Source organism: Myotis yumanensis, unplaced genomic scaffold, assembly GCF_028538775.1.
Source record: "Myotis yumanensis isolate MYYU_CA2020_CCGP unplaced genomic scaffold, mMyoYum1.0.hap1 SCAF_18, whole genome shotgun sequence".
Classification (NCBI taxonomy): domain Eukaryota; kingdom Metazoa; phylum Chordata; class Mammalia; order Chiroptera; family Vespertilionidae; genus Myotis; species Myotis yumanensis.
In genome coordinates, this window is record NW_027223769.1 from 12818582 (window position 1) to 12842439 (window position 23858).

Genomic DNA, 23858 nt, shown 5'->3' on the forward strand with positions numbered 1-23858 from the left:
GTTTTTGAGTTTCCTTGGCCATTTTATGATAGTGTCTTAAAGCAGCATGAAGACTGTTCTCTCTTGGAGAGTTGTGAGTCTCAAAGTAGTGTCCTGGAGCGGGCCAGGTGCTCACGTCTGCCAGGCATTAGGGGCTGTGACACCCAGAGGACAGCACACCTGGTGAATAAGGCCCCCATGGAGCTCGTCTCAGCGGTGGGGGAGGGGTTGGCTGGGCCCTGCTGGTGGCTGTCCTATATAGAGGGGGTACCTGGGAACAGGGGGGCAGGGTGGCGGTGTTTGTACACGAAGACCCAGGGAAAAGCCCCGAGTTGGAAAAATCTACCTCCGTAAGCGAGAGCAGGGAAAAGAAGGAAGAACGAGTCTGGCCACTCTAGTCTGGTAATCAATGGAGTTTATTAGGGGAAACTTACAGACAAGGCATGTCATGGGCAGCTGCAGGATGACACGCATCTCTGCACCGCTTGACAGGCACCAAAGAAATATATGGGGTAGAGGGGAGATCGTCACATTCCAGTACGTGAATGCTACCAGGTACGGGAAACACTTTCCATGCTCTTCCAGGTCAGGGCCACAACCTGTTCCAGAGCCAGCACATAGCAAGAGGCAAGGGAGGGTGCTTATTTATATCTGAGTGAACATCATTATTTTTTTTAAAATATGTTTTTATTGATTTCCGAGAGGAAGGGAGAGGGAAAACAACTTAGAAACATCAATGATAAGAGAGAATCATTGATTGGCTGCCTCCTGCACGTCCCCTACTGGGGATCGAGTCTGGTATTTGGGATATGCCCAGACCAGGAATCAAACTATGACCTCCTGGTTCCTGGGTTGCTGCTCAACCACTGAGTCACACCGGCTGGACTGAATGAACATCATTTATGATCAAACAGTCTCTAAGGGGGCTTTGCAGAAAGCAACTTCCGTTCTGGCTCAGGTTCAGCTTGCAAGACAGACAATGGTCATGTCAAGGAACAGTCTTTTCTCTATAGGTGGGTAGTGACTGCTAGGGAGCAGGAGATGGTGTGGCCAGAGGTAACTCAGGAGTGGGCAACAGAGAGGGGACAAGAGCCATGGCGAGGTCAAAAAGCACACATGCATGTGGGGCATGGGTGGACAGAGAGGGACATCTGGAGATTTCTTTTGACTGCTGATTCTTTTATTTTTTTTTTTTAATCCTCACTGGAGGATATTTTTCCATTTATTTTTAGAGTGGAAGAGAGAGGGAAAGACAGAGAGAAATATCGATGTGAGAGAAGCACATTGATTGGTTGCCTCCTGCATGCGCCCTGACCAAAGCCTGGGCTGGGGAGGAGCCTGCAACCAAGGTACCTGCCCTTAACTGGAATCCAACCTGGGACCCTTTGGTCCACAGGCCGACGCTGTATCCACTGAGCCAAACTGGCTAGGGCTGATTCTTTTAAAAAATTTTTCATTGTTACAAGTGTCAGAGATATCCCCTTTTCCCACACTAGCCCCCCTGCACCCTGCTCCCGCCCCCTTGACTGCTGATTCTTGATTCTTTGAAAACGGTCAGGAAATCCAGAGAATGACTCATATAATCTTCATTTAGTGTCCCAAAGTGTTTAATTTGCCACCAGCCAAAGCAGGTTTCACAGTGAAGGCGCATGTTTTGTGAGTTTGCTTTGAAGGCCTTATCCAGGAGAAAGTTACTTAGCTTCTGGAGCAGGTGGTGGAAGAAAGTCAACCTTAGCCTCTGGCATAGGTGGAAGAGTGAGCCAGCCTTGACTCAGAAGCGAAGGCTCTGAGTTAGGAGCTGGCAGATGTCATCCACTGTCCCAAACCAAACAAACACGAGCAAAGGAAAGCGCTGGGCATACACTATACAAGCTGAATATCTTAGTTGGGGCACAAGGGTTCCCTAAACAGGGAAAGGGTTCCCTGTCCACAAGCTGCATCCTCTGCTTTCCCACCTCAGTGAGCTCCATTGACCAGGACAGTAGAGCGAGGAGAGTGAGCATGAAGAGTGTCCCAAGCTTGTCGCCATCATGTGTTTCTGATGTGAACATATATCACAACGTTTTCTTTCTAGCCAGGCCTCTCATTTTTGTCAAGTGCTTGCCTCCTATGGTGCCGGGGGTTGAGTAGGATGGTGGTGAGGGAGCAGGTGTTGAGTCATATGAAAACTGTTTATACCATTGTGAAAGTGGAACCATCCTTAGCCCTTTCCCTGCTGTGTCGTTCAGGTATAAACCCTCGCGTGAAGTCGGGCCGTTTCATGAAAATTCTTCCCGATTACGAGCACATGGAGTACAGAGATGTGTACACCTGCCGTATGTACCTCCTGCTACTTTGGCTGTGGCGGGGGAGCAGGGCCAGAAGGTGCTTGGAGATGGACCTCTAACTCAGCACGCAGATGCTTTGGTCCTAACGGCGAGCTGACCGCCTTGGCTTTTGCTGTCTTTTCACCTTTCTGCAGTGTTCTCTGTGGCTCAGCCATGACCAGGCCTACATCTGAGTGGTGGCCAGGGGCTACTGTACATATGGGCCAGGTTTCTGCAGCATCTTTTGTTTTTGAGGGAGTATCAGCATGATCACTCTGTTGATGCACATTTTAACATTTATTGAGACTGAGAGGACAGACAGAGTAGAAATGAAATGTAAGTAGTTTACTTCTAGGCTTCTTAAGTTGATCACATTTGGATAGCATATGTGAATTTGAAAAAATTACATAAACATGCACCTGTATATATCTGTCTGGAACTTATATCTGAGACCGAAAATGGACAAAAGTAGTAGAAACAGTTCATTATTTAGAATCTGATTCCTCTTTTGTTGTTGTTGTCGCTAATTCTCCCCTGGGGATATTTTCCCATTGATTTTTACAGAGAGTGGAAGGGAGGGGGAGAGACACACACAGAGAGAGAGAAACATCGATGAGAGAGAGACACATTGATTGGTTGCCTCCCGCATGTGCCTGGACTGGGGATCGAGCCCATAACCAAGGTACATGCCCTTGACTGGAATCGAACCTGGGCCCCTTCAGTCCACAGGTCGACGCTCTATTCACTGAGCCAAACCAGCTAGGGCAGAACCTGATTGCTCTTGATTGGCATTACTTGGGCTCTGGAAATTTTCCTAAGCCATAGTCCATAGTGACTAAGGCTATCTCCACTTTTTATTAAGTTGAGTTGAGATGGAGATCATGAACTTTGGTTGTCAAGAAAGATACTAAAACTATCTGCATGCGCTGAAAGCAGTTTTTACGTTTGTAGAAGTACAGAGACACCCCTGCTGCTTACTCCCTCAGCCCTGCCAAGTGTGCCCTGTGACAGCATCGCCTGCGTGGACTAGACCCACTTCTAAGTCTTTTAAGTGTACAATTTCTAACAAAACCTACTCAGACCACAAGGAATAGAATCATCTATGGAATTTCTCCTAACCACTGCCAGGCTCTGGACATTTAGCTAAAGTGCTCGCTGGTCCCATTTTACTTACTCCAGGGGAGGTGGAGATGCAGGACTGATCAGCCAGCTTTGGGGTGGTGTCTGAGCACTGTGCACTACTGTGGGCACCACCCACAGTGTTGGTGTAATCAGGCCCAGAGCTGAACTGCTTGAGTAAAGACTATGGCAAGGGGGGCATGTAGTGTGTGTGAGCAGTCAGGAGTGTGTGTGAGCAGTCAGGAGTGTGTGTGAGCAGTCAGGGTGTGTGTGAGCAGTCAGGGTGTGTGTGAGCAGTCAGGAGTGTGTGTGAGCAGTCAGGGGTGTGTGTGAGCAGTCAGGAGTGTGTGTGAGCAGTCAGGAGTGTGTGTGAGCAGACAAGAGTGTGTGAGCAGTCAGGGGTGTGTGTGAGCAGTCAGGAGTGTGTGTGAGCAGACAGGAGTGTGTGAGCAGTCAGGGGTGTGTGTGAGCTGTCAGGAGTGTGTGTGAGCAGTCAGGGGTGTGTGTGAGCAGTCGAGTGTGTGTGAGCAGTCAGGGGTGTGTGTGAGCAGTCAGGAGTGTGTGTGAGCAGTCAGAAGTGTGTGTGAGCAGTCAGGGGTGTGTGTGTGAGCAGTCAGGGGTGTGTGTGAGCAGTCAGGGGTGTGTGTGAGCAGTCAGGGGTGTGTTTGTGAGCAGTCAGGAGTGTGTGTGAGCAGTCAGGAGTGTGTGTGAGCAGTCAGGGGTGTGTGTGAGCAGTCAGGAGTGTGTGTGTGAGCAGTCAGGAGTGTGTGTGAGCAGTCAGAAGTGTGTGTGAGCAGTCAGGAGTGTGTGTGAGCAGTCAGGAGTGTGTGTGTGAGCAGTCAGGGGTGTGTGTGAGCAGTCAGGAGTGTGTGTGAGCAGTCAGGGGTGTGTTTGTGAGCAGTCAGGAGTGTGTGTGAGCAGTCAGGAGTGTGTGTGTGAGCAGTCAGGAGTGTGTGTGAGCAGTCAGGGGTGTGTGTGAGCAGTCAGGGGTGTGTGTGAGCAGTCAGGGTGTGTGTGAGCAGTCAGGGGTGTGTTTGTGAGCAGTCAGGAGTGTGTGTGAGCAGTCAGAAGTGTGTGTGAGCAGTCAGGAGTGTGTGTGTGAGCAGTCAGGAGTGTGTGTGAGCAGTCAGGAGTGTGTGTGTGAGCAGACAGGAGTGTGTAGCAGTCAGGGGTGTGTGAGCAGTCAGGAGTATGTGTGAGCAGTCGAGTGTGTGTGAGCAGCCAGGGTGTGTGTGAGCAGCCAGGGTGTGTGTGAGCAGTCAGGAGTGTGTGTGAGCAGTCAGGGGTGTGTGTGAGCAGTCAGGAGTGTGTGTGTGAGCAGTCAGGAGTGTGTGTGAGCAGTCAGAAGTGTGTGTGAGCAGTCAGGAGTGTGTGTGAGCAGTCAGGAGTGTGTGTGTGAGCAGTCAGGGGGGTGTGTGAGCAGTCAGGAGTGTGTGTGAGCAGTCAGGGGTGTGTGTGAGCAGTCAGGAGTGTGTGTGAGCAGTCAGGAGTGTGTGTGTGAGCAGTCAGGAGTGTGTGTGAGCAGTCAGGGGTGTGTGTGAGCAGTCAGGGGTGTGTGTGAGCAGTCAGGGTGTGTGTGAGCAGTCAGGGGTGTGTTTGTGAGCAGTCAGGAGTGTGTGTGAGCAGTCAGAAGTGTGTGTGAGCAGTCAGGAGTGTGTGTGTGAGCAGTCGAGTGTGTGTGAGCAGCCAGGGTGTGTGTGAGCAGCCAGGGTGTGTGTGAGCAGTCAGGAGTGTGTGTGAGCAGTCAGGGTGTGTGTGAGCAGACAGGGATATGTGTGAGCAGTCAGGAGTGTGTGTGAGCAGTCGAGCAGTCAGGAGTGTGTGAATAGTCAGGAGGAGCTGGGGGCTTGGCTGGGGCTGGATAGCAAAGGGGTGGGGCGGGCCAAGTCTGAAGGCATGAATTCTGTTCTTTTCCAAACCTCTTAGAAGTAGCCTCTCTAGAACATTTTGTCCTAGACTGACCTGCCCTCACTGCTTATCAGTGGGTGAGCCAGGGTGCCTTCTGTAGGCCTGGGGAGAGAATGTCACATAGCACTTATTGATGAGAACAATCCATCAGTTGCCGCAGCTGTGCTGACGGGAATGGCCTGGCCTGGGCTTTTAAATACAAATGGACAAGCACTTAGAGGCTCATTATGTCATACATTTGCCACAGGATTCTCCTAGAACAACAATCTATCTGGAGCTTATATCTGAGACCAAAAATGGAATTCTGACCCACCTCTGGGAGGGAGGCTTGGTGGCCGAGACCTAGGACGTGCCTGGAGTTGTGTGGGGGTGTTCTTTTTGTTCCCAAGGGGTGGTCAGAAGGTTCCTGTAGCTTGTAAGGGTGCCACCACCCTTCTGGGCGAGGACTTCCAGAGCCTCTGGACTGTAGCCACTAAAGCGATGCCTGCCAGCTGCTGGTGGCTGACAGCTTAGAGGAGGCTGGTCTAACTGGAGACTGCTGTCTTCTCTAAGGTTTGAGTTATAAAAATACAGCAGTCATTAAAGAAAACCTGAAAGAGCCAGGAAATATGATGAGAATAACCAGTTGTAAGCATTAGTTCCATTTCTCTGTGGACATATTTGAACTGTGCGTGGTCTGTTACCTCCATGACAACGTGTGAAAGAAGAAAGGTCATTTCAACCCCAATTTCAAACTGTACTGTGCCCAGGTGTTTGGTGTTCCTTGCTCCTAGCATGTTCTACATGTTCTAATGGAGTGCAGCTCAGAATTTCTTTCTCCCGTGAGCCAGGCTTTCCAGAGAAGTCTGCTGTGATGATTGGCTTGTGAGGTCCTTGGGACCCTGCTCTGTTCCTGGGCCTATTGAGTTCTCCTAGTCTCTTAAAACTGTCTGGGCCTTGGTTCCATTGGACCAGAGAGGTTCCACAGTCTTGAGTACATGATGCTGTCCTGGAGAGAAGCAAGTCATCACCTGAGGCTGCAAATTCTGTTAGAGCTTTGTGGCCTCAGATTAGCTGCTTTTGCTGTGTCACTTTTATTTTTCTCAATATCGGGCCATATGTCGTTGCCTGATATTCTTGATAATTCCTGTCTGTAGAAGTTGGAAGCATCATGGGGGGATGTGTTGTCCTTATGACATATTTAACATGTTCTTGTGTGCAAATTGATGGTGACTTGTCGAAGAGCATTTTTGAACTTAAAAATAACTGTAACCATAGGGTTCTGAGTTTTGAGGTTCTGACCTAGAATTCTGGCAGTCTCCAGATTGCTCTAGCAGACAGAGGGAATATCACTCACCACATGGTGAGGAGGTGGACAGGTCACTTTTAACCAATATCCAGCTCAAGGCGGTCAGGCAGGAGGAAATTCTCTTTATTCACAGGAGGGTTAACCTCTTATTCTAGTCAGGAAGAGCCCATTTTGGAGTTCGAAATTAGAAAAAGCATGCCTCTGCTCTTGCAGTAAGGCAGGAGGGGTTTCCTTTTACTGGTGGGAGAGGCAGCTTTCTGTATTAAGGCCTTCTCCTGATTGGATGAGGCCCACCACATTGGGGAGAGCAGTCAGCTTTATTCCATCCACTGATTTAAATGTTAATCTCACCCAGAAACAACCTCACAGACACATCCAGAATAACGTGGCCCAGTCAGGTTGACACATGAAATTAATCACCACACAGTGCCTGCACAGAGACCCCAGACCCTTCACCTGGCAGTCAGGGACTTGTATAAGTTGGTTGCCCATTCATTCATTCATTCATTCACTCCACAAGTACATGTGCAAAGGAAATTGAAGTGAAGGACATTTTCCAAAATGTTTACTGCAGCTGGTCATCTCTGTGAAGTGGGATTTCAGGTTGGCACGGGATTTCTTCTTTCCAATTGTCTTCAGTCAGTATCTATGCATTGCTTTTTAAATAAGGTGGGGAGGTGTCGTTTTTTTAAAAAAGTGAGATGACCCAACTTAATCCTTAATACACAGGCCCATGACATGTTGAACTCTGTCCCCACCTTTTAAAGAATCCTGCGCTTCCTCGGTTGTGTAAACTGATGGGATGCTCATCACTTCAGAAAGGCGCCCAGTCTGTGTCTTACAAGACAGCAGTTCTCTGTCCCTTTAGCTGCTCACAAAGGGGCTGATTTCAAAATGACCCAATTGTCCGTTTTATTATGCTTGTTTTTTTAAAAGCTCACTCTGTTAAATATGTGTGTGTGTGTGTGTTTTATTGATTTCAGAGAGAGGAAGGAAGAGGAATAGAGAGAGAGAAACATCAATGATGAGAAAGAATCACCTATCAGCTGCCTCCTGCATGCCTCCTACTAGGGATGGAGCCTGCATCCTGGACATGTGCCCTGACCAGAAACCATGACCTCCTGGTTCATAAGTCAATGCTCAACCACTGAACCACACTGGCCGGGTTGTTTTATTATGCTTTTTAAAGACAGTTTTATTCTTAGAATTCTTTAGAAACTTTTGTAGGTAAGATTTGCTTCACTTCACATGTTTACAAGGCGCTGTTACAAGCCTTCATAATTCTCTCTTCCTCCTCCTGCCCTTTCCTCTGATTTTCTATAAAGTGAAGACTGGCTGCCTCTGAAGTGAATACCTGCTCTTTCTCTCTTCCTGCAGTGCTCCACCGATACAGACACATCTTGGGATTGTGGCAGCCAGATATCGGGCCCTATGGAGGACTGCTGAATGTGGTGGTAAGTCCGAGAGCCTCGAGTGTGGGTTCTTGAGAAGTCAGGACTGCTGTCCCACATGGACGGAACGTAGTGCCTTTTCTACCAGAGGGGCAAGTCAGCTGTTCTCTATGGACATTCGAGTAATCACAGGAGCTTCTTATCAGGTTGTATTTTGTGGCCCTGGCTGGTTTCATGCAGAACAGCAGTCTCCCCACAGTGAAGGTTGCATGTGCTCTGAACGGTGCCTTTTGAACAGCCCTGGGCCCAGGTGTTGCTGTAGCTGATGTTGAAGTCAAACAGAGTCAGGTGCCCCCTGGGGAGTGCTGGTGTTTTGCTCCTGCGTTCCCTCTTGTTGGCACGTGCCAGAAGCCCAGTCCAGGAGCCTGGCTGCACATCATATAATGGTAGTGGTCTGCCTCGCAATGGCCTCTGGGCCCTGGGTAGTCTCGGTGTAGCTCTTCAGAGCCCAGTCCAGGTGGGCTGCCTGGTGATGCTAGTTACTCTGTCACTCTGTATCTTTTGCTCACCAGGTGGGGTTTTGGACAGGGATAAATACTGCTTTATATTCTTCATATTTGGTGGAAACATTCATTAAGAAACACATTTACATGTGTTATGTTTAATATCCCTGGGGAAAAGTGTTGCTTTTAAAACATTCTCTCAGAGACAAGCCAGACAGCTCCCAGCGTGGGCATATTTTTTTTCCTTTTAGTCAGGCCGGTGATAATTGTTTTTCATACTGGCAGTGAGTAATAGAGTAAAAAAAAAGAAGGGCTTCTGAAAGCAGGGGATAATTACAGGAAAATGGAACCCGTGACTGAACAACAGCACTGGCCCTTGTCTCAGACCAATTAGCATGAAAGTGATCAATTTCTCCCCTCTGTTGATAGAACTAGAAGCCGTGGATCCAGGCTGTTCTGGGGAAGCAGGAGTGACTGCTGGGCCATCCCAAACCGGGCGGTCCCTGTCCCCTCACTGAGAACGTGGGTGCCTTTGTGCTGAGCACTGGTGTGGGGACTGTGCCGTCCTTTGATCTGAGCTCTGTCACTTTCTGTCACTCACTGTCTCAAACACACAAGAATAGGGGGGATGGCAGCATGAATTACCAATGCCCACACGTGGATTCAGCACTTACCTATCGGGTGCCACGTTTGTGGCCTCTGTCTCTGCCCCTTGGTGGTTTGTTTTCAGGCATTTTCAAGCAAATCCCAGGCCCGTGCCGCTTCATTTGTTCGTACTTCAGTGTGGATCTCTAAATCTGGGTATTTTCTTACGTATCTACCACATTCTCATCACATCGTACAAAAGTAGCAATAATCCCTTGATATCTATTACTTGAGACACAGCCAATATGGAAGGTTCCCCGATTATCTCAAAGCTGCCTTTGACAGCTGGTTCATTGAAATCGGGACCTAAACGAAGCCCTCGCATTCTATTAGTGTTTTGCCTCATGAGTCTCTCCTGTTGAAAGCAGAACTCCCTTTTTTCCCTCAGGTCAGTTGCTCTAGTGCAGTGGTCGGCAAACTCATTAGTCAACAGAGCCAAATATCAACAGTACAACGATTGAAATTTCTTTTGAGAGCCAAATTTTTTAAACTTAAACTATATAGGTAGGTACATTGTTATTAACTTAATTTGGGTACTCCTAAGGCTTAGGAAGAGCCACACTCAAGGGGCCAAAGAGCCGCATGTGGCTCGCGAGCTGCAGTTTGCCGACCATGGCCCTAGTGGGTGACACTTTCTAGATTATTCCGCTTGCTTTTTTCTCATGTCATTTAGCTCCCCCCCCCCGCTTTCTACCCCTGATTTTAGATCTGGAAGTTCTCTCTAAAAGGCTTTTGGATTCAGATCCAACTGCTTTTTTTCTATTTAAAAATTAATTTTTTCCAGCCTTATCGAGGTATAATTGACAAATTACAAGATTTATAAAGCATATGTTATGGTGATTTGATATACGTATACATTGTAAAAGGTTTCCCACCATCTAGTTAATTAACACATCCATTACCTAACGTTTAAGTTCTACTCTTGCAAATTCTAGTGATACAATACAGTGTTATCAACTATAGCACATTGTTTTACATTAGAGAATTACTTTCTAATTAACAAGCGCTTGGTTGCGGGGCTGTGCTTGTCCCATTGCCATAGATCAGGTGCATCTGATGTCTCTTGGTCCTGAGGTTCTCCATGGGACTGGGGTGTGGAGACGTGAGATGGTCATCCTGGACAGCTGTGGGGGGAGAAACCTCTGCCTCAGTGCCTCACCGTAACCCTCACGTGGACATGCGCCCTTTCTCCTCACCACAGGTGGATGGCTTGTTTATTATTGGCTGGATGTACTTGCCTCCCCATGACCCTCATGTGGATGACCCAATGCGATTCAAGCCCTTGTTTAGAATTCACCTGATGGAGAGGAAGTCAGCCACGGTGGAGTGCATGTACGGCCACAGAGGGCCCCACAACGGCCACATTCAGGTGAGCATATGTTTGGGCTCCCTTAGACATGGCAGCCATGCGCAGTCGAGGGGTGAGGTCTCCCCTGCTCTTCCAAGTTCTGGTGCCAGCTGAGTTTGCAGTGGTGTTTCTAGCTATAAGCCCGTGTCCATACAGATCAGGGGAAATGGGAGGAAACGGCTCTACCTCCTTCCCTTCTGTGTATTTATGCTGTGGTGCTGTGATGTAACTCCCCAAAGAATCACTAGTTGGAACCCTCTACTGGTTCTGCATTCAGTTAAAACCATTTGTTCTTTCCAACCACAGTTCCTCACTGTTCTATTTTCAAAACCTCTAACACTAAGAAATGATAGCCCCTTTTTCCTGCTGTAAGAATCTCCTTGGAAAAGCACAAACACCTCTCTCTCTGGTGTACTGCTCCTCTGAGAAGGAAGTGCGTGCTCAGGGTAATCCTGAGCTCCCTTTCCTGGACTGGTCATGATTTGTAGGCATATTGGGCTTCTGTAGATGAGTGGGGTGCAGCATTGAGGAGGGGTTCATTGTCTGATGGAGATGCCACAGCTGATGTATTGTTCCCCGCTCTCCTTTGTCATGAATGCTCAAGATTGTGAAGAAGGACGAGTTCTCCACCAAGTGCAACCAGACGGAGTACCACCGGATGTCTGGCGGGAGACAGGAGGTGAGCCTGCGCTCCTGTGCACCAGGAGCAGACGTCATCAGCATGCTGCCAACCCGAGGGCTCTCTCCCATGGTTCATCCTCACATTGTTGGTGCAGAAAGTGTGTCTAACCCTTTTGTCAGAAACGGCCTCATATGGGTTTGTGTACACAAACATATGTTTTTGTTTCCCCGCTGCTATGCAAAGAGCCGAGGTCCAAGGAAATCTCAGTGTATTGCTTGCCAATTCCCCACAAATAACCTGGAGGGCTGGCTGTGAAAGACATGAGTTTATTAGGACTTACGTGCAGGCCAGTGAAATTACTGCAACACAGGCTTTCACAGTACAGGATTATGTAGAGTACAGAAAACAAAGCAAACGGGGCATGCTGGGTGGGCGTGCTCTCACACACACACACACACACACACACACACACACACACACAAGCTGTGTAAGATAAAAGCACCAGCTATTCGATCCAGGTTCACATCCGTAAACAGTTTCTTTTTGGCAGCTTCTGTGACCGAGAAGGTGGCCAGGCTCCCAAGGTCCCATAGCACCCTTACAGATGGCCTTCATCATATTCCCGCAGGGTGGGAGGAGGAATTGGAGCTTGGGTAGGGGCCCATGTCCTCACAGACCACACACCCACCAACCCTCAGAATGAATGACCAAAAGGAAATCGTTTTCAGTAGGCAATTCTCCATCCCGAGAGCTTCCGTGTGCTGCACAGATTTCTTCTTGGAGGTGAGTTACAGGCAGATGAGCGGGCTGTTCTCAGAGCCTCACTGTTCTCCCCACGGGTGGACCTGGGGATGGCGATTTTCAGGCCAGGCAGAGCAGTGGGTAAACCTGCAAGTCAGCTACACCAAGAGTTTCTTTGTGCTTCCTTTTGTTTGCACAAGTAATTTTAACTTGTCTTTGGGTTGTAGTTTTCTGAGGATCTAAGTCATAATACCATTTCCAAATATTGTCATTTCTTTTTTAATTTTTACAAATATAGAACACTTCACAAATTTGCATGCCATTTTTGTGCAGGGGCCATGCTAATCTTCTCTATGTCGTTCCAATTTTAGTATATGTGCTTTCGAAGCAAGCATAATATTGCCGTTTCTTAAGAAAAACTTGGACTTTTAAAATATAGAACACTCATTACAGCATCTACATATTTGTTGGGTGTGCATTTCTCAACCAGTTTTTTAAAAAAAATAATTCTTTATTGTTGAAAGTATGACATATGTCCCCTTTTTTCCTCCATTGACCCCCTCCCACTCACTCCCACCCTAGGCCTTAACCACCCTATCGTCTGTGTACGAGGGTTATGCATATATGCATACAAGGTCTTTGGTTGATTACCTCCCACCCACACTCCCTTCCCCACCTTCCCTCTGAGATTCTGCACTCTGTTCCATGCTTCCATGTCTCTGAATCCACTCCATTCATCAGTTTATTTTGTTACTTAGATTCCACATGAGTGAGATCATGTGATACTTGTCTTTCTCTGACTGACATTTCACTTAGCATGTCCCTCCCTGCTGTCTCAAAGGGTAAGAGAGTCTTTTTTATTGCTGCATAGTATTCCATGGTATAAATGTACCACAGCTTTTTTATCCACTCATCTACTGATGGGAACTTGGTCTCAGCCAGTTTTTGAGTCTCTGATGGCTTGTGCTAGCTTGTGATCCCTTTATCATTCTGCTTATGAAGGAATCAGTGAGTTGTCCAAGCCAGCCCTGTGGGATCATAAACTGCATCCACAGGGATTGCCAATTCTCCCACTTGCTTGCATGCAAACTCCAGTTCCAGGATTTCCCCAGCTTTGCGCACCTTTGAAGGCCAAGTCCAGGTTGTCTTGATGCTCAGGCAGGGTCTTCTGTGTGACCCTCTTATGTGCTCTGCAAACTGTAGGCACAGCGACTGGATCCCTGTGAGCAGTAGTGTAGCCTTCGGGCCATCCCAAACTCTGCCTCCCCAGTGCAGATGCCGCCTGGCTTGTCTTTATGGATGATGGCCAAGGCCCAGCCACCACTTGACTTCCCTGACCCTGCCTGTCAAGGCCCCCCCTACCCAAGGGTTCTGAAAACTTGGGGGCTGCAGAGCAGAGCAGAGACAGGCAAGGAAGTACCCAGGTACTAAAATGATGTCTTATCATCATCAAATAGGAAATCAGCAGAATCTGTCAGGAATAGGTGCTGATATAGCCCCACCTAGGAGCCGTCTCCAAACCCACTCTCCAGCCTCCCTTTATGTTTTTTGGCATTTCCGATGTAGTGACAATCTCACTCTCGCAGTTGGATATATTTTTTTAGGCTTAATTATTACTCCAGAGAGATTTTCTAGTCTCATTAGACCCCTTCACAAGTTTTAATTTTAGTTCAGCATAGCATTCCATCATCTTGCTCTGATGTAATCGGATATAACCATTCTTCTGCAGGTAGACATGGGGTTTGTGCTCAACTATTCATGTTTCTCCTATTACCCTCTTGATCACGTGCTTGAGTGACTTACCCTCTGGGAGCCTCAGGTCTTATGTATAAGATGGGGCCATATCATTATCTGCGGGCCCTAAGTGATCTTGGAGTGTTGAATAGGACACCACATGTGAATGACGTAGCACCAGGCCTGGCTGGAGCCATCCAGAGGATGCCTGGTGTTACTACCCTCACCCCACTGTCTGAACTCCATGGAAACCTTATGGATCATGCAGAAATGGAATTGCTGTGTGGAAGGCCCTGAACATGCTCCAAATTCCTGTTACAAGTTGTCAGTTGGTTGGGCCTTGTGTACAGCCTGCCAGGGCAGGTGAGCCATGCCCCCCATGCTCCTGTTGGCTCTGGTATTGGCCTTGGTGAAGGCAAGACCAGTTAGCACGTGGACTTCGGGCTTGCTCTGATTCCGTCACTTACTAGCTGGGCGACTTTGAAAAGGTTTCTCTACTTGTGTAAGTCCCAAACCTCTGAAGGACAAGGAAAATGTTAACACCCATCTCCTAGGCCAGTGGTTAGGAGATGGGGTGGGGCCACAACATTAGTAACAAAGAAACAGAATTTCCGGAGGATGAGGCCCAGAAATCAGGATTTTAAAAAGATTCCCAGGTGATTCTAATGTGCAGCCAAGGTTGAGAACCACTGGCCTAGGCCGTTGTGCAGATTAAGCAATGATTATACAGTGCTAACATATGGTAAGCCAGCCCTGGGTAAATATTAAACTGGTTCTTATATGTTTTAGGCCCCTGAGTTTTTCCTTATGTATATATACACGCTAGAAGATTATTTTATAGTAAACATGTATTTCAAAGTTCTTTGCTCTAAATAATTGGGTCTGGTTGGTATTCCTAATGACTTTGGCCTTTTCATGCAAAGAAAATAAGATTAGAACTATTCACAAGCCATCTTCTCTATGGCGCTTAGCTCAAGTCTGATTATTCACCATGGCAACATTGAAATCCTTGTTCATTACATTCACTTGCTTCTCTTTTTATTTGTTATTTATGTATTTGATTTTTTAAGGGTCTTTACTCCATGAGTTGAGCCATTTTTAAGTGGAAGGTTTTGACTTTGGTGAAGTATAATATGTCAAATTATTTTTTTATGGTTATTTTTTTTCTGTGTCCTAAAAAAAACTTTATCTATCCTCAAGTGACAGTCTCTCTCTCTCTCCCCCTCTCCCTCTCCCTCCCTTCTACTCCAAAAATCAATGGAAAAAATATCCTCAGGTGAGGATTAACAAAACAAAACAAAACAAACAAATCAGCTGACCAGATAAATGTGGGTCTGATTCCAGGCTCTCTGTTTAGTTCTATTAATATATTTGTCACTCCTTATGCTCATACCACCATCTTGATTACTGTAGCTTTAAAGTAAGTCATAACATGGGCTAGTGTGGGTCCTTCAGCTTTGTTCTTTTGCAAAATTGCTTTGGATGTTTAGTTTTTTTAAATTTCCATATGAATTTCAGAATCAGCTTGCTGGTTTCTACAGAAAGGCTAGCCTGGTAGGATTATGATTGACATTGAATCTGTAGGTCAGTTTGTGAATTGCTGATTTAATGAGGAGTCTCCAGTCTGTAGTGACTTCTGACTATGATTATGGCCTCTTTACTTTCTTTCAGCAGTGTTGGCATTTTCAGTGGAGGTCTGCACATATTTTGTAATATTTATTCCTAAGTCCTGTGGTTTTGTTTTGTTTTAGGCTATTGTAAATAGAATTAAAAATTTCTATTTTACAATTTTGTGCTGCTAGTATATAAAAATTCAGCTGATTTTTATATATTGACTTTGTAGTTCTAATAGTTGTTTTGTTTACTCACTAGTAATTTTTGTTCTTTGCCGGATTTTGGGCAGTAGCATACTAAAGCAATTGACAGATTGTAGCTCTTTTGTTTTGGTAAATTGCTTTCGCTTCCGTTTATAGAGCTCATTCTAGATAATCATTAGAAACACTATATTGAATTAGGAACTCAGTTCTGTGGATTAAGTTAAATGTGCAGAATGAAGCAATTAAGCACTAAATATCCTTCCCAGTGTTTGATTCTGTAATGAATTATTGAGCTTTGGGGACTGTTTGCGCATGCACTTACCAAACATACAACATTACTATGAAGGCACATTTGACAAAGGAAAATCCACCCACAGTCCCTCGACCCAGGCTGTACCATGTTCTCAGCAGCAGCTGCAGAAAGCACCTCTGGCCAACTCCCCATCATGGGACTTGGCGGCCGAGCCCTGCTGTGCTGCTGCTCTCGCAGAACCCTGAGAACTAGGCTCAGCATAGACACCTCCTGGTTCATGGGCACAAAGTGAGGCTCATGTGCTGTCCCTGGGAGCTCTGGGCCCGGACTATGGTTCCAGACTCACCTGAGGGGACCCCTGCTCCTTCCCCAGAAGTCTGGGCTCGTTGTGCTCTGGGAAAGCAGGGACCAGAGGCCATTTTTCACTGGTGGCACGCCTAGCAGGAAGGGAGGCCAGGTGCTGGGAGACCAAACGCAGGGCAGTTCCCCATTCTCTGGCCCAGCCCTGTCTCCATCTGTCCACCCAGGTGGGTTCCTTTGTCATAGGTGTGCCCACAGCTATAAAAATGCTGCTTTGTCCAATCAGGATCCCAGCAGGCTCCATGCCCCTGTGTCATGATGGTTTTCACGACCTGTGTTCTCTTGGAAGGAATTCCGAACATGGCTGAGGGAAGAATGGGGGCGGACGCTGGAGGACATTTTCCACGAGCACATGCAAGAGCTCATCCTGATGAAGTTCATCTACACCAGTCAGTATGAGTAAGTGCAGCTGCCCTCGTGGGTACTGAGCACAGTCCCTCTCTTTGGGTCCTGTGAGTGCAGCCTCTGTGGGAGAATTAACTCAGTATCTCCCGCTCTTGGTACTCCTGAGCACAGCCCCCATCCCCACCTCCCCGCCTGCACCCCATATGTTTTCCATCTTATGGGCCTGCTGTATGTGCCTAATCCTCAGGGTTGTTTTCCCTCATCCACCCTGGGAGGCCTGCTTTCTCAGCCTCTCTGTCCCTGGGCCCTGTCCCTGCAGCCCGTTTAGTCCCTTTGCCATGTCCCTTGCGCAGTCTTGGGTTCCTGTCCCAGGGTGACAGAACAGGAGTGTCATTCCCTTCCCTCCTCTGAGGGCTCCACTCCAGCTGCCTTGGGGGGCCCGGCAGAGACATATGAGCCTGTTAAGCCTTGTTGGAATCAGAGGAGGTGTGAGGGTGCCATGCACCTGTGGGTGGAGTGAGCATGGCTCAGGAATATGGGGTACCCCTGCTCCCCACTTACCTGGCCATTCTAGTCTGCTTGTCTTGCCCACCCCCTGGGGTGGGACAAGGAGGTATGGGCTCTGCACTGCTGCAGCTCCGTGGGACTCTGCCATGTTGTCACACTCCCCACTCCCCCCACAGCAACTGCCTGACCTACCGCCGCATCTACCTCCCGCCCAGCCACCCGGACGATCTCATCAGGCCAGGCCTCTTTAAAGGCACCTACGGCAGCCACGGCCTAGAGATTGTCATGCTCAGCTTCCATGGGAAGCATGCCAGGGTCACGAAGATCACGGTAAGTCCTGGGGCTACCTGGCGGGTCCAGCCCTGTGTGCACTTGTCAGGTTGGCCATGGCAGGGCGCTCGGGCTGCGCCTTGGCTACTTGATATGGCTGGGACCTGTGGCACCGCTTCACCAGGGAGCTGATTGGGAGTGCAGATCCCCGGGCCCTGCCCGGACCCACCCAACCAGAATCTTAGGGGATTTTGAGCACTTCCGCTTCCCCACAGGGCTCTTTTCCTGGCTGCACACAGATACCTTGAGAATGGGAAGTTGAGAAAACACTAATGCCCTTGCCCCACCCTATAAATTCTAATTTCATGGGGAGGGGGCTGGGTAAAGGCTTCATAGCCTGCCCAGCTGACCCCAAGGGCCAGCACATTGGAGACGCCCTGCAGTAGCACATAGGCCCCACTGCCTGTCCTGTCCTCAGCAGCTTGTGAAAGCAGATGGAAGGTTGTTGAGCCACGTAGGCCATGTGTTGCCCACTCCAGGGGCCACTAGTCATTCTGGGTTCACCTGTCATTTGCGTAGTTGGTGGGGTGAGTTTCTGGCAGATACACTAAAGCATCCTGAAGAAGCAGCACCACTTCCTAGTCCTCACAAAGCATTGCTCCTGAACCTCTGTCTGCCGGGATGCCTCTGCTTAGGGAAAGCTCATGTGAACAAGAGCCTGGAACCAGGGCTGCGTCCCTGGCACAGGGGGCTCTCCAGCAGGGATTTTGGCATGCTCCTGGGGCTCATGGAAAGCTGAAGGGCCTGGGGGATCTCCTTGGGTTCAGGCTTAGGAGCTTCTGCGTTCCAGGCAGATCTATCTGGTGGCCTCTCAGGCCTGCTGCCCTCTGCCTGACCCTGGGAGAGGATGAAGTTCTCTAAGCCCTGGTTGCTTCAGCTGTCACACAGGCTAGTTTCCACCTGTGGTCTTTGAATGCAGATGAGCCACTGTGCTGGGTGCCTGCAGACCCTCAGCAGATCACTAGTCGGTGTTGTCATTTTCTGTCCTCAAAGATCCCTTCACTGATGGAGCTGGCTCCTCTAGGCATTAGTTTTTTTGTTTGTTTTGTTTTTTTAAAAATATTTTTTATTGATTTTTTACAGAGAGGAAGGGAGAGGGATAGAGAGTTAGAAACATCGATGAGAGAGAAACATCGACCAGTTGCCTCCTGCACACCTCCCACTGGGGATGTGCCTGCAACCAAGGTACATGCCCTTGACCAGAATCAAACCTGGGACCTTTCAGTCCGCAGGCCGACGCTCTATCCACTGAGCCAAACCGGTTTGGGTAGGCATTAGTTTTTTAAGGGCTTCTAAAATGGTCCTACTTCTCAAGGGGTTGCTGCTAAGTCAGTAGGAACGCTGAGTGAGCTCACCTGGCCACAGGTGGGATCTAGGCTGGAGCGTGTTTCTGCTGCTCTCTGAGCCCTGCTGACCACCATCCACTCGATCCACAGGGTGACCCCAACATCCCCGCCGGGCAGCAGACAGTAGAGATCGACCTCATGCACCGCATCCAGCTGCCCAACGTCGAGAACCTCTGCAACTTCAACGAGCTCTCCCGCATCGTCCTGGAGGCTCAGGAGCAGGTGCGCCAGGAGCAGCAGCGGCAAGAAGACAGGACTGAGGACGGCGAGGGTTCCGGGCCACCCACTGAGGTCAGAGAGCCCGGGAATGAAGGGGCCGCACCTTCGAAGGAGGAGCCTGTCCAGTTTGTTCTGCCTGTGGGTGTGAGCTCAAGGAACGAGAACTACCCCCGAACCTGCAGGATGTGGTAAGGACAGGAGGTGGGCGAAGACCAGTTTTGGGGTAGGACCCGGCTCTGACAGGCCAGCGGCGGGGTTTGCTGCACCAGAATGGGAGCCTCTGATGGCTTGGTCCAAGCTCCAGCTCATACCTGAACAGATGGCGCTGTTTCCTGGGCTGTACAGTCAGCTATCACATCCCTTGGGGAGCCTCAGACTGGGGGTATTAGAACTGCCAGGTGTGAAGACTCCTCCCAGAATGCCTTGCATCACATAGTTACTAAGGTAAAAGGGAGACGAGGCAGGATGTCAGGCAGCATTGAAGCAGACAGTGAGGAAGAGGACTCTCCCCCTGCCCACACCTCTCCATGTAGAAAGCCTGCTTGGAGTTCGCCCGGATGTCCTTGCAGGTAAGGCCTGTCATGAGTTCTCCATCCATCTCCTAATGAAGGTAGTTCTGAAGTCAATCCATTATTTCTTCCTGTGATTTCCCTTCCTCCCTCCTTCCCTCCCTCTCTCCCCCCCCTCCCTCTCTCTTTCCTCCTTTCTGTTATTTTTCTGCCCTTCTCTGCTACTTTGGGCCAGCGCCGCAATGGCCGCCAAAGTGAACCCCATCCCAGACAGCACTTGGAAAGGGGCTGGCATTGCTGCTTCCTTCCCTGCAGAGGTCCAGATCCCTGATCTTGGGACAAGGCCTCCCCCAGGCTGCCAGCTCTTCACCTGACTTGCTGTTCGTAGGGTTTTGTCTCAGGCCTCTGCTTTCAGCCACTCGGGCCCACCCCTGCCATTCAGGCCATTCCCTGGTAGATGAGTTATGAGAACCTTGCCCCCAGTTCCCTACACTCCAGGGCTATTTAAGTTTTGCTAAAATGAATAAAATTAAAAATTCAGGTCCTCAGTTGCACTGGCCACATTTCAAGTGCTCAGTAGCCACACATGACTTCTGGCTACCCCATTAGACATGCAGATCTAGAATATTTCATCATTACAGAAAGTACTCCTGTACGGTTGCCTTAGTGGGCATTTTGAGGGAATAATCTGTCAGTCTCCTGGCATTACAGCTGACCCTCTCCGCCTTCTTCAGGTTATTTATAAAGGTTTGTTTCCCTTTACTTCTGGGCCAGCTGCTGTGTTGTGTGTCTGCAGTGGTCTAAATGGCCACTTACTTATAGACTAACAGTGTGGGCAGCTGGCTGAGCTCCCTGAAAAAGATTTAGGTATCTACATGGGCTTGGCAGAAAAAAATTATTACATTTTCTTATTATACAGTTATGATAAAAGTGACTGAATTTGGTTTTTCCAGAGGAAGACATACAAATAGCATTCCAATATAATTTCACCTGATGTAAATATTTTTGTAAAGTTTTAAAATTTTTTATTATAGTTGACATGCAATATTATATTAGTTTCAGGTGTATAGATCACATCTATATACCTTATGATGTGATCATCACAATAAGTCTAGTAACCATCTGTCACCATTACAAAGTTATTAGGATAACTATTGTTGACTATTTTTCCTGTGCTGTACATTACATTCCCATTTGAAAGGCCATAAAAGAAAAAGGCTCTGTTATTCCTGTAAAACTTGACAGGTCCTAGTAGCTCATGGCCAGCTAAGAGCCCATTAGTAGCTCACCAGGATGCTGGGTCCAGCCAATCTGGAAGCTCCGGTTCAGACCCCTGGCTGAGCTGTAGGATGGTCCTCCACGTCAATCCTGAATATCAGGGGCTCCATGGCTTGGGGGGCCTGCTGCGATCCTTCCCTGTCTGGTTGGCGAAGCGTTGCCACAGCGCCCAAGCAGGAAACATTTGCTGTGTGTTCTCTAAGCCTTTGCCTCCCTGTAGGCTCTGGACCTTTTTCCCCACCCAGGAAACCCTCTGAACCACAGGCTGCTCTCCCTTCGTCAGCCCAGCAGTGTCTTAGCGTGGCCGGGAGATTTGGGGGTCTCGGGCACCATTCCACATGCTGGGAGATTCAGGCCAGCCCCTGACTTCTTGTCATCCATCAGAAGCGAGAAAGATAAATGTATTTCAGCCTCATACTAGTATATAGAGATCTCAAAACTTGGCCATATATTTGAAAGTTTGACCTTCTGAGTTAATGTCAGTTGCATGACAATAAGTCTTTATTGATTATATTTAAATTGTTCAAATGTTGACATAACTACCGCAGGAATTAAGATTTTTGTTACCTGGGCCTGTGTTGTGAAGATATATGCTTTGGGACAGAGTTGTGAGGTGGGGCTGCTTGAGATCCTCCTCCTTTAGTTGGGTGAAGTGGGAGAAATCAGTGTTTGGTCGGGTGATCCCAATCATCTGGGGTGAGCACAGTGCGCCTGCTCACGTGTGTCTCCCCACGTGCCCAGAGCCCTGCACCTCTGCTACGATGGCTTGGTGCCTACACGTTTAGAGTTGTGCAGGGGCCCTATGAAGACAAGCCTTCTTGAGATGCTTGCTGGTGAATAGCAAGAAGTGGTCTGAATGGAATGAAGGGTGTTTTAGAACACCCCGGGATGACACAGAGCTTGACTGGGGCCAGTGCAGGGCCTCGAAGCCCCTCTCACTCTTCTCTCCCTTGTGCTTTCCCTCTTTCTTTGTTCAGTTTCTACGGCACAGGCCTCATCGCTGGCCACGGCTTCACTAGCCCTGAGCGCACGCCCGGGGTCTTCATCCTGTTTGACGAAGACCGCTTCGGGTTCATCTGGCTGGAGCTGAAATCCTTCAGCCTGTACAGCAGAGTCCAGGCCACCTTCCGGAATGCGGACGCACCGTCCCCACAGGCCTTTGAGGAGATGCTCAACAACATTCAGTCCTTGACCTCCTGATGGCCCCTTCCCTGTTGGGGGCGCGGCTCCGGACCCGGTGACCTGGGAAGAGCAGCAGCATGCACTTTGGAGATTTGACCTTCTGACCAGAGCACCCACCTTCCTGTAGGCGTCTCAGCCCGAGATGCTTTCTATAGAGTGTGCAACATATGTCTGCATATTTATCAGTAGCTGATGGGAAGGCTGAGCTGAGCATGTCTTATAAAAAAAAAGAATTGGAGAAACTGAGTTTGTCTTTGGCTCACTGACAGTTTTCTAGGGAAAACAAAATCCTCCTTCAGGAAAGCTCATGACACAACTGAGTCTCTTGATTTAGGGGGCCAGTGTGTGGGGTGCCAGCTCCACCGTCCACTCTGCAGGAAGCAAATGAAAGTGGCCATGGACCTGTGAGGGCAGCCTGGACAGGTAGGGAGGGCAGTGTTTGTGGAAAGAGAGCCCCAGGGAGTTGGGATGTCAGTCTCAGGACCCAGGACTAAATTTCCATTTTTCTTGTTTGTATTTTTTTTTTTTTTTTTTGTGAATTTCCTTTTCTATACTGACTCAGATTTTGGACAAAAGCACTTCACCCCCATCTCAGTTTCTGAATCAGGGAAATGGGGCGATACGGGTCACTAGAGAACGTCTCTACAGGCCTTGGAGCAACTTGGAGGCCTTGTGAATACCACCCCTGGTCCTCTCCCCTGGGCAGCACCCATGTGCCTGCCCTGGCCTCTCTCTAGCGTTAGAACTTTCCCAGCAGCCAGTTCCTGTCAGTGCTCATTGTGTCCTGCCCCCCCCCCCCTCCCCCGCCCCCCATATACACACACATGTGCTCTGATGTTAGAATCTCAAACTGCAGCCACATGTCCCAGGACTGGGACAGGGTTATGTCTTTTTATGACCCTGTGTTTATTCCATCTGCATGATGTACACAGACGCTATTCTGGGAAGTGTTACAGCACATGAGGACTGCAGCCCCTTTGTGGGCAAGGGGGCAGCTTTCTAGAGAAGTCACACTGTACCAATCAGGTGCCCTTTGGAGACCAGGACCTCTCTGGGACCCTCTTGCATGGAGACCCTGAGCACTGACTCTTCTACTGGTGGTGTGCCCGTGTTGGGTTGACACCTGCATTTGGGGAACCCCCTCTGAGGTCCTTGCTGGTCTCAGTATCTATTGAAGAACAGAGCCCTACATGCATGCTGGTCTCCAAGGACATTTCAGCTCTCCCTCCAGCCTGCACAGAGCCATCTCCACCCCATCTGCCCAGGTGTGCGCTTCACGGAGGGCAGGGCAGAGTTCCCCTCTCTGTTACTTTTCCTTGTTCAATGGATTGCACTGAGCCCCCACACTAGGGACGAGGGACCCCAGGGAAGGGAGCAGCTTTGTGGTACCTTCATATAGAGACCAACCTGAGCTGTCTTGTGAAATATGTCCTCTGTTTTCCTGATTAATTTCTCTCTGGCTTTTTTTTTTTTTTTAAATAAAAACATCCCCATTGCCCTAGCTTCAGTTCGTTTGGCAACTTTGACCTTTTGCTTCCCAGTATCATAGAATTGACAAGCTCTGGGACACAACCCCTAAATGGCAAACTGGTCCTCCTAAGAGGTTCTGTGGAGACCCGAGAGAGGCAAGTGGAGAAGGTGAGGTCCCTCCTGGGCAGCTGCAGGGTTCATCTGCCTGGCGCTGTCAGCTGAATCTCATTAGAGATGCATGCCCATTGCTCACCTTCCAGATCCTTCTAGTAGTCCTGCAGTCAAGTTGAGGCATAGTCCCAGTTTCCACATCTTCGACAGGACTGAGACTGAAAGTGCTGTCACTGCTCCTGTCTTGCAGAATGACTTTTACTCTCGTGCCAAGTGTGGCCGGCCCTGAACCCTCGTGTTAATTATGGCCATGAAGCTTTGAGGAAAATGAAAATGGACAACTGGGCGTGCAAGCCCTTGTTCTCTGTTTCACCATTGCTTAAGTAAAGTCAAGAAAATGCCTATTTTACCTAGAGCCTGAGGCTCGCTCTAAGGCAGTGGTTGCCAACTGGTGGTCCTCGGACCACTGGTGGTCCATGAGGTCCGAAAGGTTGGCGACCGCTGCTCTAAGGAACTCCATCTCCATCTGAGGCCTCCCCTAAGCATT

General features: G+C 48.8%; 1 protein-coding gene and 1 non-coding gene across 3 annotated transcripts in view; one reads left to right on the plus strand and one right to left on the minus strand.

The window, feature by feature from the left end:
• FBXO31 (F-box protein 31) overlaps nucleotides 1-21963 on the plus strand; it is a 38717-nt gene extending 16754 nt beyond the window's left edge. The window contains exons 3-10 of one of the 2 annotated variants that reach the window (XM_070399045.1): nucleotides 2208-2294; nucleotides 7978-8054; nucleotides 10341-10508; nucleotides 11092-11166; nucleotides 16304-16413; nucleotides 17043-17196; nucleotides 18633-18949; nucleotides 21526-21963. In XM_070399045.1, coding sequence (XP_070255146.1) covers nucleotides 2208-2294; nucleotides 7978-8054; nucleotides 10341-10508; nucleotides 11092-11166; nucleotides 16304-16413; nucleotides 17043-17196; nucleotides 18633-18949; nucleotides 21526-21748 — 1211 coding nt within the window. In that variant the 3' untranslated portion in view covers nucleotides 21749-21963. The remainder of the gene's footprint in view (nucleotides 1-2207; nucleotides 2295-7977; nucleotides 8055-10340; nucleotides 10509-11091; nucleotides 11167-16303; nucleotides 16414-17042; nucleotides 17197-18632; nucleotides 18950-21525) is intronic. The other variant, XM_070399047.1, reaches the window with a different exon arrangement.
• On the minus strand, nucleotides 12139-12245 carry LOC138997496 (U6 spliceosomal RNA). Its single transcript, XR_011468959.1, has one exon. It is a non-coding gene; the product is annotated as a U6 spliceosomal RNA (small nuclear RNA).
• Nucleotides 21964-23858: the final 1895 nt, after the last annotated feature.